Below are 14,363 nucleotides of genomic sequence, written 5' to 3' on the forward strand. Positions count from 1 at the left end.
ATATTGAAACCTTTTGACACATTCAGATGGCAGACTATATTAGTTGTTGCAAGTTCTTCCTAAAATAAAATGCATTCAACACAATCTCAAATAAATGTCAGGACACATAGGTTTTATGCTGAAATGGAGTTGGGTTTTAGCTGTACTTGCTGTCAATACCAATTGCTTACGTTGCTTACAATGAACAGTCATTTTTGTGGCAGTAGAACTAGACCTAAAGAACTCCTAGTAAATACTTGGTATTTTTTTTCTGTTTCTCCCTTAACTTGCACAATCAGTTGGAGAAAAACTCTTTTTGGAAAGATGGGTGGGGAGGGTCAGAAATGTGTGTATCCTCTGTGGAGTACTGGAGCACAAAATTCACTGCTGTTTATCAAACCTATTCTTTTTGTAGATTTTTTTCTGTAATGGCAGTAAAGAGGTGTTTCAGATGATTGAACTACTTTTGAGAGATCTTTTAAGCAATTGCAAGTAGTGTCCTGTTGGATGTCTAGGGTAGCTTCTCAGTTCTATTAAAACTTGAAGCCTAATGTACTTGCTAGTTGAAAAACAAGAATTAAAGTTTATTCACAGCTCCTTTTTGGCTTTAAATACGTAGTGTGCGTTACTGTGTAGGTAGTTATTACTTCCAAAAAATGTATCATGATAGCTCTCTGTCATATCCATAAAGCTGTATCAAAACACTGCCTGTAACTTAACTGTAGGAAAAATAGAAGTTGCTCATAGCAGTTTCTTTTTTGGTGTTTTTCTTGGAGTCTTGATTAATTTTGAATGTGTAAACTCAACTTCTGGAATGAAAACACTTTCAGCTGATCTGGTTCGTTAGTACTACAGAAGGCTTTGACTTTCCTTTTAGCAAAGCTTTAGGTACTTTTCAGCTCTTAATTGGAGAATGAGATTAAAAATCTCATTGCTCTTTGGTCTTTACACATACCATGAGTGTATACTCTGCTCCTCTTAAATGAGAAATAAAATAGCTTTGTCACATGAGGACCTTTATTGGCTTTTATGATTGAGTGTTTAAAAGAGTTGTCAGGCTTTTGATTCTCTTGCTGAATTAAACAACTCCATCATTTTCAAGGGATGAATCATTTTTCTTTTTCAATGTTAATCATTGTTGCTGCATTATAAAAGTCTATTTCCAAGATAGCTGCTATGGGTGTTAAAGCAGTAAGCATCCCTTCACTGTACCTTATCAGTAAGATTTTGTATTAGCTGGCATTTTTTTCTGAAGTGTTATGTGTTCCATTTATATTAATCATAAAAAAATCCAATCACATAAGCTGAAGCCATAGTTGGTACTTGGTACATTTGTATCTGTCATGTTCTGAATCAGATTAAAAGTTTCCTCTGTTCTTTCTTATTTATTTAAAGTTAGTGATAGGTATAGATAGATAGTTGGTGTTCAGATATTAGTGAAGTTTTTTTGCCTATTAACTTGTTCAAGTGTCTGTCATGGGCTGAAATCTCACTGCCTCAATGAAATGGTTTCTTTTCCATTTCTTTTGAGAATTGTGGAAGATGAAGATGTAATACTTATATTTTTCAGCATATTTGCAATTTAGCTAATAATTAACCAGGAATCCATGTTTTGGATGCCTTTCTAGTTAGAGATTTGTAGGGACCCTCCCACATCATTTTCATATGCAGTGATATTTGAAATTTTCTGTATTTGAATACAGAAATATGTATTTCTGTGATTTATACATGCATTTTATATGGCCTTTCAAAGAAATGGCATGTATATGTACAACTAAGTCTAGTAATTCTAATATTAAATGGTATTTCAGACTGCAAACAAATAATGTTATCATTGTACAGGATGAAAGAAAAACAGACATGGCATTAACTAGACTGCTAGTCTGTCAAAACTGTTCACACAAAGTAGATTTTAAAATACTATCAAACGTCACTTTGAGAAAAGCATCTGTAATACTGAATGTCTATCAGCCTAACTTTATCCTTTGAAAACCTTAACATATTTTGTAGTGAGAACTTAGTTTTAAACATAAGACTTTCTGGAAAAGTACTGCTTTTGGAATTAAGGACTATAATTTTAAATGTTAAAGGCTTTTAGGAAAGGAGTTATTAGAGCTGTGGATCTGTGCTGGCAATTACTGGCCATGCCAGTTATCTGGAATGTCTTCTACCAAAGCTATACAGGCAGGGTCTTCCTGCCATCTCATCCCAAACTGTAACACTTAAAACGCTTGAGACTTTTGCTGCATTCTGTATATACAGAAAAATCCCCATCTTGTATACTTCACATTCTTCCCCTTGGTTCGCTGTTGGCTTATCTCTAGCAGTGCTTTCAGTCTCCCTGACCCTTACTTGCATTCCGTGATTCTTGTGTGTCGTGCATACGACAACTGCTCACAGGAGAAACATTTTTGGACTACTTCAATTTGATTTGACACAGAAATTTCTACGGTTTCTACCTGAAAATGCCATCTGGATTTAGATGCACTAAACTGGTTTGCAGTTCCTTTTGATGAGCTAAACAAAGAAATTAGAGGTCCATTTATGAATGACCAGATATAAGTGACTTTCTTAAGCTTTCTTTAGCTTTTGGGATTATTCATGTAAAAGCAGCAGATAAACAGCATTAAACCTTTTAGTCTATTTTCATATGCAGATATTTTTCTTCTTGATAAAGCAGGTATGGATTAGTGAGAACAAAGTAGTAGTGAAGCATATTTTATGTTGAGATAAGCTGCTTCTCAGGAAATTTTTCTCAGGAAAAATTCTTAAATATCAGAGAAATTCTCACACATGGTTTATTTCCTTGTCTTCTACCATTCACAAAAATTGAGAGACTGAGAGATCTTCACCCATGTTTTCTTACTTTTTCATCTCTTTCTGAAGGTTGAGTGCTAACTCAAAGAGAATATAACCTTTTGAAACTCATTAGGGTGGCTCATGAATATGATTTGCATTTAATGAGGGTTTCAGCAGATCCAGACCTGTCACAGCAAATTCATAGGTTTTTAGAGGATTATCAAATCCTTTTCAGAAGTAAAGGACAAACAATTATTTAACAAAATATGTCCGTCTTTTGATAGATTTGTCCTTATTAATTAGCACAGTCAGACAATTGAGTTAAAATGGGGTTTGTACATTCTGTTTCATTCAAACTGTATTATTTAGAAATACTTCCTTTGCAGTTATATTGGTATCAAGGAATACTTGTAAATATAGGAATTCTTACTGGAGATTTTAATATGTCTTTCCCAAGTGATTCTATATGTTACAATAATATAAAATGTATCTAGTAGAAAATATGCTTCAGTATGTTAGGATAGTATAAATCATCTAACCCTTTAATTTCAGAAGACAGCACTTTTTTAATAATAGTTTCTTATGTGACTATCATGTATGTGAGTATACTTATATCTACCTTATGCCAAGCATAGAATAAATATACTACATTTGAATAAAATGTTGCTAGAGTTGTTACAGAAGCTGTGTTGAAGGCATTGTGGGAAGGCCAAGGAAACTTGAAGTATATTCCTAATGATTATTGAAGAGCGATCCAATAATTATGGAAGATTAATACAAAATAGTTTGGTGGAAGATTAACTCCTCCACTCTTCGGCAGGTGGATGACATCTTAGGAGAAGGGAGTGATGAAAGTGATACTGAAAAAAAAAAGCCTGAAGAGGAAAGTGAAAAACCTCAGACAAGTGCAACAGAGACTCTAGGGAGGAAGGCAGATCAGAGACCTGGATCATCATCATCATCATCAAGTGAAAGAAGTTTAACAGGCAGTGTACCCAGGTATGAATTTTTCACATGTAGGAAGTGTTAATGATGTTTCATTGTGCTATCCAGCATGTTTTCTTACAATCTGATACTTGCAATCTGATGTTAAACTATGTGTAGGCAACTTTTTCTTGTAAGTCTGTGAAGTTGTCATGCTTATCTCTGCAATGTTTTGGGGTTTATTTAAGGAAGTGGTCTTAGTAAATGTCTTATTGAGAACCAAGGTATCACCTGTTCAGGAAGAACTGAAGGCAACTGAACTGCACTTCTTTTAAAGTTGTCTCAATCCTGTGTCAGATATAGAACCATGTCCTCTGCAGTGTCACTTTAAAATAAAGCATGGTTTGGAAAGCTATGCTTTTTTCACCCTGAATTTTTGAGATAGTTTTATGTCGGTCATTCCTAACAATGAGGTTGTTGGGATACTTTTCTACTTAGAAAGAAATTTAAACTTGCTAGTCTAAGTGCTTATGTTAAATATGTTAATGAATGGTTCTCAATTTGCAGCCTATTAATAGTGCTTAAGCTTAACAATTTAGGGCAAGCAATATAAAGTTTTGATTAAGAATTGCAGGGGTCATCATCCTGTACTACAGGGTGCTGAAAGTGCAAACATGACTCACATGCATGTTGTTCTTTCTTTCTGCTGTCTAACCAAACTCTGTTCCCAACCATAAGACTTTAGGCTCTAACACGTTTTCCTTAATGAGGATAATACAAGTAGTAGGTCTTAAGGAACTGACTCACATTATTTTAACTTCTCTGAGCTTTATTCTGGCACACAAAGAAGGTATGAGAGAAACTGCAAAAACTGCCACAGAATGTGATACGTAAATGTTTATGGAGAGATTTTGACTGGGGTAATAATGTTCATGTGTGTTGGGTTTATTGGAGAAAGAGTTACAGGAGAAGCTTACATGGCCTTTATCATGGGTATTTCTAATCATTGAACTTCTTCAGAAAAAAAGTCTGAAAGTTGTGAGAGTTTAATTTGTCTCAGATGGGTAGAAGAAAAAAATTCTCCTAAATTAAGTTTGGAAGAGGAAAGGCAAGCAAATTATGAATGTTTTAGAACACAGCTTGAAGCAGCAAAGCATGGTGGTGGCATGTCATTGTTAAGTGATCCTAATAGTGTGATGTTTCATTGTATGAAAGACATACCATTTTCTGGAAACCAAAAAGAAGAAAGAGTCACATTAAGGAATATTGCTAAATACTATTCCCCAAGTATGGTGTAAAAATATAGAGCAAGTGTATTTGTAGTTAAGCTTTATTCTATATACAGGAAGATTTTTAAGTAAGCTTGGCAATACTTCTTCACTCAGAAACTATACAGACATAGTAGTGTTCTTGCTGAGATAAAGTCTTTGAGCAGCTTTTTAACTTCTATTTTCAACCTCTCCACCTTGTCAGTTTGCTAAATTGCATTCAGGATTGAGCTTGAATGGCGTGTTGGAAAACATACTTGCAAAAAGTGCTGGTTTAGATGCTGACCCAGTGTCTTACTAGGCAGGAAATTCTGCTTGATAAGAAAGGAGCCTTCATTCCAATTACATTTTGAGTTTGAAGCTTTAAGTTGATGTTTTCTTGTTCAGTCAGAGTTGTATGTGCTAAAGAGATACTGTATAGGAGGGGTGATGTAAGAACAGTCTCCGAGAAACAGAAGATGAACAAGAAACAGTCCAGATATGATCCAGTACTCCTATGGTCTGCCCCAGTTCGTTCCTATTAGAGATGAGGCCTACACTGACTATAGGTTCCTGCAGTTCCTCTACACCGTTCCAGTAGTTACTCACACTGGAACCATAGCGCTTACAAAAAAATCTAGTGCTTACATTTAATGTTAGTCTTCAGTCTTGAAACTTACAGAATACCTTGATAATTTCTCTGATTGTTGCCATTTCTGAAATTCTCAAGCATGGAGGAAAAAAAATAATCTTTGAGAAAACTGATACCTCCCACTGGAGGGGAAATGCAGCCTTTCTCCTAAATCCATTGCTAATTCATAATCAAGGAAAATTGAGCTTAGAGCCTCAGAATTCCCACAACTATATTTTCTAGATTCTCTAGTTACTCCCCATTTACTAGAATTTTAAAAGGAACAGTGATATTTTGATTCCTAAGTGTTTTCTTTCAAATATTATGTACTTCCTTACAACAACCACTCTCCTAGAAGACAGAAATTAGTTTTCCTTTCTTTATTTCTTACTGACAGAAAATACTGCTGCAAACTCCACTGCAAAATTTTGTTAGTGACATCTTTTATCCCCCTTTTATCCCTTTTATCCCAGAACAAGTATATTAATTGTCGCTATAACTTTATTCCAGTTTCAAGTCTTGAGACATTCTACTTTGAGAGTCTCAGGACCTACTTTTTTTTACAGCTCAGTGCTTCCCAAGATGTCAGATTCAGATTTGTTATAGTCTGGGATATTTTTTCAAAAACAATTTCAGTGGCAAACCATTCAAAACATATTAAGGAACTATCTGGTATGTGGTCAAAGTCTTCTTGAAAGTATCCTTAATAGCCAGTAGCACATCTCAAATATGGCTGACAAAACAATTGTAGAAATTCAAACATTTTGCCAAAGAATGATGCTTCCTCTGTTTTCTTACACAAGCAACTCATTGCATTGTTTCACTAGTCGTGATGTTGTTACACTGAACAGTCTTCCAAAATTCCTTTCTAGATGTTGTGAGTATGCTGTTGATTTGATTTTTACAGTATAGAAAAGCTGAAGATCTAAATTTAGAAATACTGGTGATTTAAAGTCATCATTTCCTACCTCCTGGATCATTTGTTGCATTAGCATAGCTCACTTAATCATCAAGCAGTCTGTCTGTTAAAGAGATACTGTGTAAGGTCACACTAGAAAAAAATACATTGTGTGAAGCTATTTTTAAGAACTAAATCTTTCATTATCTCCTTTCCCTTAAAATAGATTTTATTTAAGGGGACACTCAGTGATGTCTAAGTGCAAAAGGAAAGGGGATCAAAATGTCTGTATGTGGTCAGTGCTTGAATATTCAACAAAACATTAATCTGAAGTCCAGAGTGAACAAATCCTAAAGTAAACAATTGCTTGCGTTCGCAGGTAATTGGAAAATGTTGTTTGTGTGAAGAAAATTCAAATTCATTTTGCTCTCATTGATAGAGCTTCTCCCACATAATTGTTTCAAATTTGTAATCTGAATTCTGTGATGTGTGGTTATTCTAAACCACTTACTTTTCTGGAGCCATTACAGTTTTGCCATGCATAATAGTGAAGTCCTCTTGAAAATCTCTTGTTCAGACTCCCTCAGTAAGAACCAGAGTTCATTATTGGAATTGGCCAGAACTAGAGGGATCAGTTCAGTTCATTTCTAAAACTGCACTGTGGTTCTGCCTGTGGGCCTGCCGTGTCAGTGGCTGTGGGATTACAGAGGACCATGTCTCATTTTAAAGACTTTTCCTCAAAGCTTATTCCATCTATCTTTGTGTTGCCTCTGCAACACGGTTGCAGAGGCAACTTCAGTTAAGTGTTGGTGAATGAGGTTGAATCTTGCATCTTGTTCAGGGGCTTTACGATCTCTGCATAGAATTAAGATTGCTGGAAAACTACAGAAAGCAAATGGGGCCCATTTATTGATTTTGGCAATGAGATATTGAATCCCAAATCAATCAAAGTGTGTTTGATAGGAGCAGTAGCTCATTGTTGTTCCTTGATGTAATTTGGTAAATAAGTGCAGTATTCCTACTTGAATGCATTTTAATGTCTCACTCTATTTTAGGGAGATACAATATGTCTCCTTAACAAAGCAGGAAACCCTCTCAGCCTTTAAAGAGAATGCCTAATCATTGAGTAGGGAAAAAACCAGACCTAAACTCTGTAAAATTAGAGATCCTTGGCAGGCAACTCCACCAGTTGTGGGAAAGGCTGATATGCTCCAAGAATTTGCAGAGATAGGTGGCATTTGTCAGTTTGAAGATGCTTCCCTGGAAATGCTTTTTTTAAGGTGAAGCAAGTTAAGGAAGCTCAACATGGATGATGTGATGGCTCCAATTTTATACATTATTACATTTACAAAGTTTCAAAGTGTTTGAGTCTGTTTCAGAGAACAGCCCAAATTTGTCTCCCATGATAAATTTTCTGTAAGTTCAGTCTAAATCAGCATTCTAAATTAAACATCTAGGAGAAGAAAGCATCCTTCAGGTAATAAGACAATGTGATGAATATTTTTTTACATAACCAAATTCTGACTGATCTTTTGCAAGATTGTTTCAAGTATTTTTTTCTTGGGTTTTAAAAAAAACTTATATGAATAATACAACACCTGGTTTGGCCAGCATGTTCCAAGGCTGTACACTACTCTTGTGATGAGTTTAAATGGTTATTCAGAGGGCATTTTGAGGTGTTAAGAGCTGAAACTTTGGCCAACTTCATTTTTCCCAAAACTAGTTATTGTGTTCAACTTCCAAGGTAGAAGTTTTTCTTGATTCCTTCTGGTATATTTTTTTCCTTGGCATAACAATTGTTCTCATAGTTACTGCAAGCTGAGAGTATGTTTAAATGACCAAGTTTCCTTAGATTTCTAACAGTCTGGAAATAAACAGACTCTTTGATGTAGTCCACATAGGCAATTAAAAAATTACTGCAGTTTCAGTGGTGAGGTTTTTTTCTCAGAAGCAATGGTGAAACACTGCAGACTGAAATCCAGGATCAGCTTCTAAAGAGAAGTGCTTCTGTTGGCAGCACATCTTGCTGTTTTCACATGAGCCGGCTGTTCTGCAAAATTTTAATGTCATTCCTGTTTGGAAGTGATTTTGATGATGACTCCAAAATGGAAGAGGATTCTGGGCATGCCAAGCATAATTTTCTTCTGTACTTGTATATTAAAAATAATTTTTCATATAGGAATGTTTTTATTTGAAAGATCTCTTGTTACCCAAATTTCCACATGAGGAAATCCATTCTGAGGTAATAACAGCTTTTTGAAGCCATTTTGATTAACTTTTTTTTTTCTCCAAAGGTAATTTTTATTTTCAAGTATGTGTAGCCCCTAGTACTCTACCCTCTGCTACACTGAATCAACAACTTATTTTCAGTCTGCCAGCTAGAAAATTGTAGATCCAGGTTCTAGAGCATTGAATAAATGGAAACAAATGCTGGATCTCAGTTGATAGTGTGTGCCTTTTTCAGGCCCTCTTGAAAATTGTCCAAATGTCCTGAAAACCAGGAGTCCATCAGCTTGTAATCTTTATGTGAGAGGGTTAGGATCTGATTACTGACCACCTTCAAAGTTTCATTAGGGTTGCTTTAGGCAACTGAGGTGCATCCCATCCCCAGTTAACCTAATTCTTTATGTTACTAAGGCATTGGGTTTTTGACATTTGGTACTTTTGTTTTCAGTGTTCTGTTTAGGTTGATGCTCAGCTTTTTGTCTTTGTCTCACATATTTGTGGTAAAATTGATCTTTCCATATTTGTATTTCTGAACCCAGTCATTCTTTCCCCTCCTGTCCTCCAAGAAAAGGTAATTTGGAGAGCTAGGTGCTTTTGCTGACTTGAACTTTCTGCATGTGTTAAGTTAAATCTCACTCATTGGTCCTTGTCTTTGTTACAAAGCACAAAAGATGACTTTAAGAGCAAGCTGTGCCAAGGATGTTTGTACTTGAAAAGTGTAGTTACAGGCCATGCTTTGTTTCATTTGAGTAGTTTTTTTTCATGAAAAGTAGATTTGATTGAAGTGAAATAGTGTCCAAGCTCTTAGGTGATTCTTTCACTATAGCAATCTTTTTCATAAACCTTCAGTAAATACTGGGGAGTTCTTCTAGGTGTGTCTATACTCAATGATCTCTAGAGCTTTAGCTGAAACCTGAAAATTAAGGGGATTTTTAATCAGAAATGTTCAACAGTATTAGAGTGTAATTGCAGATATCTAGAAAAGTCACTGACAAACTCAACTTTTCCAATATCATATTGGATACATGTTATAATTATCAGTGGAGAATTAAAAAATGCAGTAGGAAGAATTAGGAACTGGAAATGTTAGTGTTCAAACTGCATCTACATGCCAACATGTTTTTGTTTATCACCCCAGTTATTATCTTTAGATCCCTTTTTTTAAAGATGCCAGTCATATCACTTGGCTGTAAACACACTTCTAAAAAAAGTCATTTTTATACTATGGCCTCACAAATATTATATTTAATGAATAGAGCAAGTGAAGTAACATCGTTTACTATGACAGTCTCTCTTTTGAAGTATTTGAAGGCTTTTACAATAGATAAGACAAGCATTCAGATGGCTATGACAAGTGCGAGTCCTGTGACAGTGCCACTAGAAGGCAGAGATTTTTCTTCTCATTAATGAGGTTAAGCAGCATTGGGTTTTCATATAAAATGCTAAGTTGCTCTGTAATTAATTTAAAACTGTTACAGAATATAGTTTTTAAGCTCTCTGATAAGAGAAACTGCCTGCTTTTTTTCCTTCTTGTTAGAGAAGGATGGGGGATCCAGTATGACTTCTGCCCTGAGGAAATTTCCATCTGCAGGGAATGCTTGTCTGTGTGTTTTCTCAGATGGAAGGGCAGAGCAAAGAGTTGGGTTTTTTCCACATATGAAATAATTCTTTAAGAGGAAAACTTCTTTTTGTCTGCAGCAACCAGAAGAATTGTAAGGCCTGTTTGTTACTCATGGCTCAAAAAGCAAGTTACTATGCTGGCCACTTGCTGCTCTTCAGTGTCTCCTCATATGAGAAAGTTAAGAGCAGAATTGTTTGGGTAAGTCACTTAGTCAAGTAAGAGGACAGGAGTGCTTCCTGTGGAGAGGGAATGCAGAATTCTACTTTCTTTTTCAGCTTAATATACCAGTGTATTTCCACCGGGGAGATACCCACCTTCTGAAACAGCTATGAAGCAGTTTATCTGGATCTTAACATCTGCTCTCCAGTGAGGTTTGCCAGGCTCACTGAGCAGGGTTAACAGTATGAAGGATCTCTTACTCCTTAGGTGCCTTCCAGCTGGTCAGAAAGTATTCAGCCTTTAGCTATTTATAGAGTATTTTTCACTTCTCTTTAAAGTCTGCTTTTGATCTGGAGTTTTTTTCTTCTCTGGGCAGAAAGGAGTACCAGGAACACACTGATTTGGTCAAAGGCACAAGGGATTCTCTCATTAGATCTACATTTCAGGTCATTTAAGATTTTAAATATGTTCCATTCTGTTTCAAAGCTACTTCACTGATTGTCTTTCCTTAACATTGCTAGGAATCTTTTTGAATTTAAGATTGAATCATCCAAATCTTTTATACACAATATTTAAAATAATGGCATAAGCAAAATGGCAGTAATATTCTGCTCATTTACTGTGTCTGAACTGGCTAATTTGTCATTGTTGGATGCATTGCAGGAGTTTGCTCAGGTGCATGTTGCTAGATGTTTCTTAAATATCTTTTCACAAAGGATTCAGAATTCTGTTGCCATGAAAAGATTATACCAAATTTGCTCTGCTTTTTTCGGTATAATCTTCCTAGGATGTCTTTGCTAATGGAAAGGTCTCAGTAGGATTTTCTATGCCAAAAATGTGATTTTCAAGGTTTTTTTCTGAATATTAAATTTAGTTAAGTCTGTCTTCTGCTATAATGAATGCCATGTAAAACTAGAGCTTGTGTTTTTTCCTCCCTCTAATAAGCCATGAGGTGTATGTACGGCATGTCAATCCTGGAAGACTAACTTTTAGTCATAATTGGGTTGAAAAATGCATGTATGAGAATTATTTCATGGGTTTGTGGCATTGGTGTCAGTAGAAGGTGAAGATGTAGAGGGATGTTCTACATCCTTGTAAATCCACAGTAGGGTAGAACGATGCTGGAAGTTACTGGTGTGCTCTAAGGAGTGTAAACTGTGGTACTATTTTCAATACACTATTTTATTTGATAGTAAAGAGGACCAAAATGTCCGACATGCCTAACTAAATTGATCATTTAGGAGACTATTAAATTTCTATTTAAAAAGAAAGAAAAAATAATTATTTTCTACAAATAAAAGGGTATGTGGGAGATATGTTGCAAGAGGGAATGCCATTAGGAAGAGAGGTTGGCACTACTTTTTAGAAAAATTGAATTGAATTCTCAAATACAAGTAAAAAACACCTCAGAGTTGGTGAAAAATATTTTTCTTCTTTGTTTGCTATTCTGTGCTATCTGATAGAGTGGGCTGTTCCCATGGGGGATTTTTGAGATAAAATCTATACCAATTAGTTAGATTTTTTAAGAGAAATTATCTTTCCATTAATATCTTAAACTTCCACATCTTGTCTGTGTGTCCTTCCCTTTTAGATTTTGTGTTTAGTTTTCTTCTACAGCTGTGGTAGAAAAGCTTTTAATTTTATTCTTCATTTAAACAAATTAAGTTTTATGATCTCATATAGAAAAATTCATATGGACAAGTCTAAAAGCTTAAAAATCATCAAGTATAGTTTGAACTATTTAGCTGTTCAGGAAACAATTAACAAAAGTGTAAAATAAATGGATATATTATTTATTTCCTCAAAGGTAAGACAGAGAGGAAACTATGGGACATTTGGTGACAAATATTTGAAAACAGATGTTAAAATGAAGGAGTTTCTGGGTACAAGATAAGTACTCGGCCAAGAAGCAAATGGTAGCAGTGAGGGTGCATTTGGTACTTGAAGGTTGTATCTCCATTAGTGTTTTAGCCCAGGTGATGAGTGTGGCCTTGAAGCAGTGCTTTGGTGTGGCTCCCAGGGATATCAGGGTTCATCATTTCGTTTAGGTCGCTGTAGGCTGGGGTTTCACTCCAAGAGCTGGCCCACAGCCACTAATGCACTAATGCACTCTTTCAATCCAGAGAATGAGCTGAGAGCCCATCCAGAGTAAATCCAGAGCCCATCCTATTTCTGCCATAACCAGTTGTAAGGCCCACATGCATGAATGCCAAATGTATTGTCTCAGTGCATAGTGTCAATAGGACAAAAGTTTAAAAGTCACTGGCATTACCATTTAAACTTTTATACACTTACAGAGTTGGATTCCTTTTTTCTATCTCTTTTGATATTTTATCTAGACAGTGAACACAATTTTGCAGTTATTTCTTGGTCATTTAAATGTTGGGACATCTCAATATGCTATTTTAAAATTTCAAGTGGTTAAATTACTTAAATTATAAGCATGACACTGATAAATGGTAAAAACAGCTGTATAAGCAAATGAATGCATGGCTCAGTTTCTTTAATGAAAGCACTTAAGTAGATGAGTCATTCATATCTTCAAGCTTGTTAATGATTTTAATGGCCTAAAGTTTCATGATGTTACTGAATATATACCTACTACAGCTTCAGTTAAGTTGCAACAAATTACAGTTGTGTTTCCGTCTGCTGATTAGTCTTGTTGGTAAACAGTGTGCATCCAGTTGTCAAGAAAACTAAGAAAAATACTTGAGAAAAGGAATCTGAATATTCAATGTGTAGGGGAAAGATGTCGTTGCAATTTGCCTCCTTTTTATTTCAGAGAAGTCTTTTTCACTTTCAGAAAAGTGCAATTTTACAGTTAGCTTTACTCCTGTAATGTTGTCTGTAACACTTTGTCATCCAGTTACACTAAAAAATTACAATTTATATTGGAAAGTCTTCTCTTGGCTATGTGTATAAATTGCATTTACAGCCTGTAAGATTTAGAAGTGAAAAGCTGCAATAATTAAAAATCCTTTCTTCTGCTTAGGATGCTTACCTAGGAAAGCAAGCAGCCCAACAGCTTAATTATCTCTAATGTGTACAAATATTTTCCTTACACATGCAAGGAAGACCTAACAGGCATTTTGTACCATCTTCAGTTTTAGATACATGAGCTGCCACTGCATTGAGAATCAGAAAATTGTGTGTGATTCATGTATTCACTCTGTTCTCTGTAGAGTCTTAGTCAGGAATTACCATAATCTCAGTGTTTTCAATGGTCATGTGCTGTGTTCTTGCTTGAAATTGTATTTTATCCACATACAGAAATGTAGGCACAAAACCAGATACATTCAGATGAACTGAAGAAAGTTGTAGAAAGCAAGGTTCTCTAAAGATTCTGTAGTGTTTTTTCTAGAAACCTTGAGTAGCCCCTGAGTAGTTTTTCCTTTTGCAGAATTTTGCAAAGAACCCTCTTCCCAATTTCATAATGAGACAGATGACACTCTGGAAACTCTTCCAGCCACAGGAAGCTGTTTCTATTTTCTGGGGTTTTCCAATGTTGGTATCATGAATTGTCCAGGGAGAAGGAATTCAAATTTTCAGCAGATTTGCAGAGATAGATCACTTAATATCTTGTCTTTATAATGTATAGCGTGGATTTGTTCAGCTCTGGTACTTTTTTCTGAGAGAATTAATGCATCAGTATGTAAAACACTAGAGTATGCACTGATTGATTATGACCACCACAGCCCCATTTGGGAAGCAATGGATTGGGTTTGAGGCAACGGAGAACAAAAATGATGGGAAAAGTAGATCTCATTATAGCAAGTCTGCCCATCTCTGTGTTCTAGTGATGTGGTGGTTGAGGCAGGACCAGCATACTGCTGGGTTTCTTTCTGAAAGTTTTGGAATATATTTGGGTGTAAAATGGGG

The 14,363-nt window shown here is 35.5% G+C and overlaps 1 protein-coding gene across 3 annotated transcripts in view; it reads left to right on the forward strand.

Annotated features, from left to right (window-relative positions):
* CTDP1 (CTD phosphatase subunit 1) overlaps nucleotides 1–14,363 on the forward strand; it is a 102,159-nt gene that overhangs the window by 66,399 nt on the left and 21,397 nt on the right. The window contains exons 12-13 of one of the 3 annotated variants that reach the window (XM_063403879.1): nucleotides 3,599–3,777; nucleotides 10,403–10,523. The exons of 1 other annotated variant lie outside the window; for it this stretch is intronic. In XM_063403879.1, coding sequence (XP_063259949.1) covers nucleotides 3,599–3,777; nucleotides 10,403–10,523 — 300 coding nt within the window. The remainder of the gene's footprint in view (nucleotides 1–3,598; nucleotides 3,778–10,402; nucleotides 10,524–14,363) is intronic. One more of the 3 variants, XM_063403888.1, reaches the window with a different exon arrangement.

The sequence above is a fragment of the Prinia subflava genome, chromosome 1 (genome assembly GCF_021018805.1).
Source record: "Prinia subflava isolate CZ2003 ecotype Zambia chromosome 1, Cam_Psub_1.2, whole genome shotgun sequence".
NCBI lineage: Eukaryota > Metazoa > Chordata > Aves > Passeriformes > Cisticolidae > Prinia > Prinia subflava.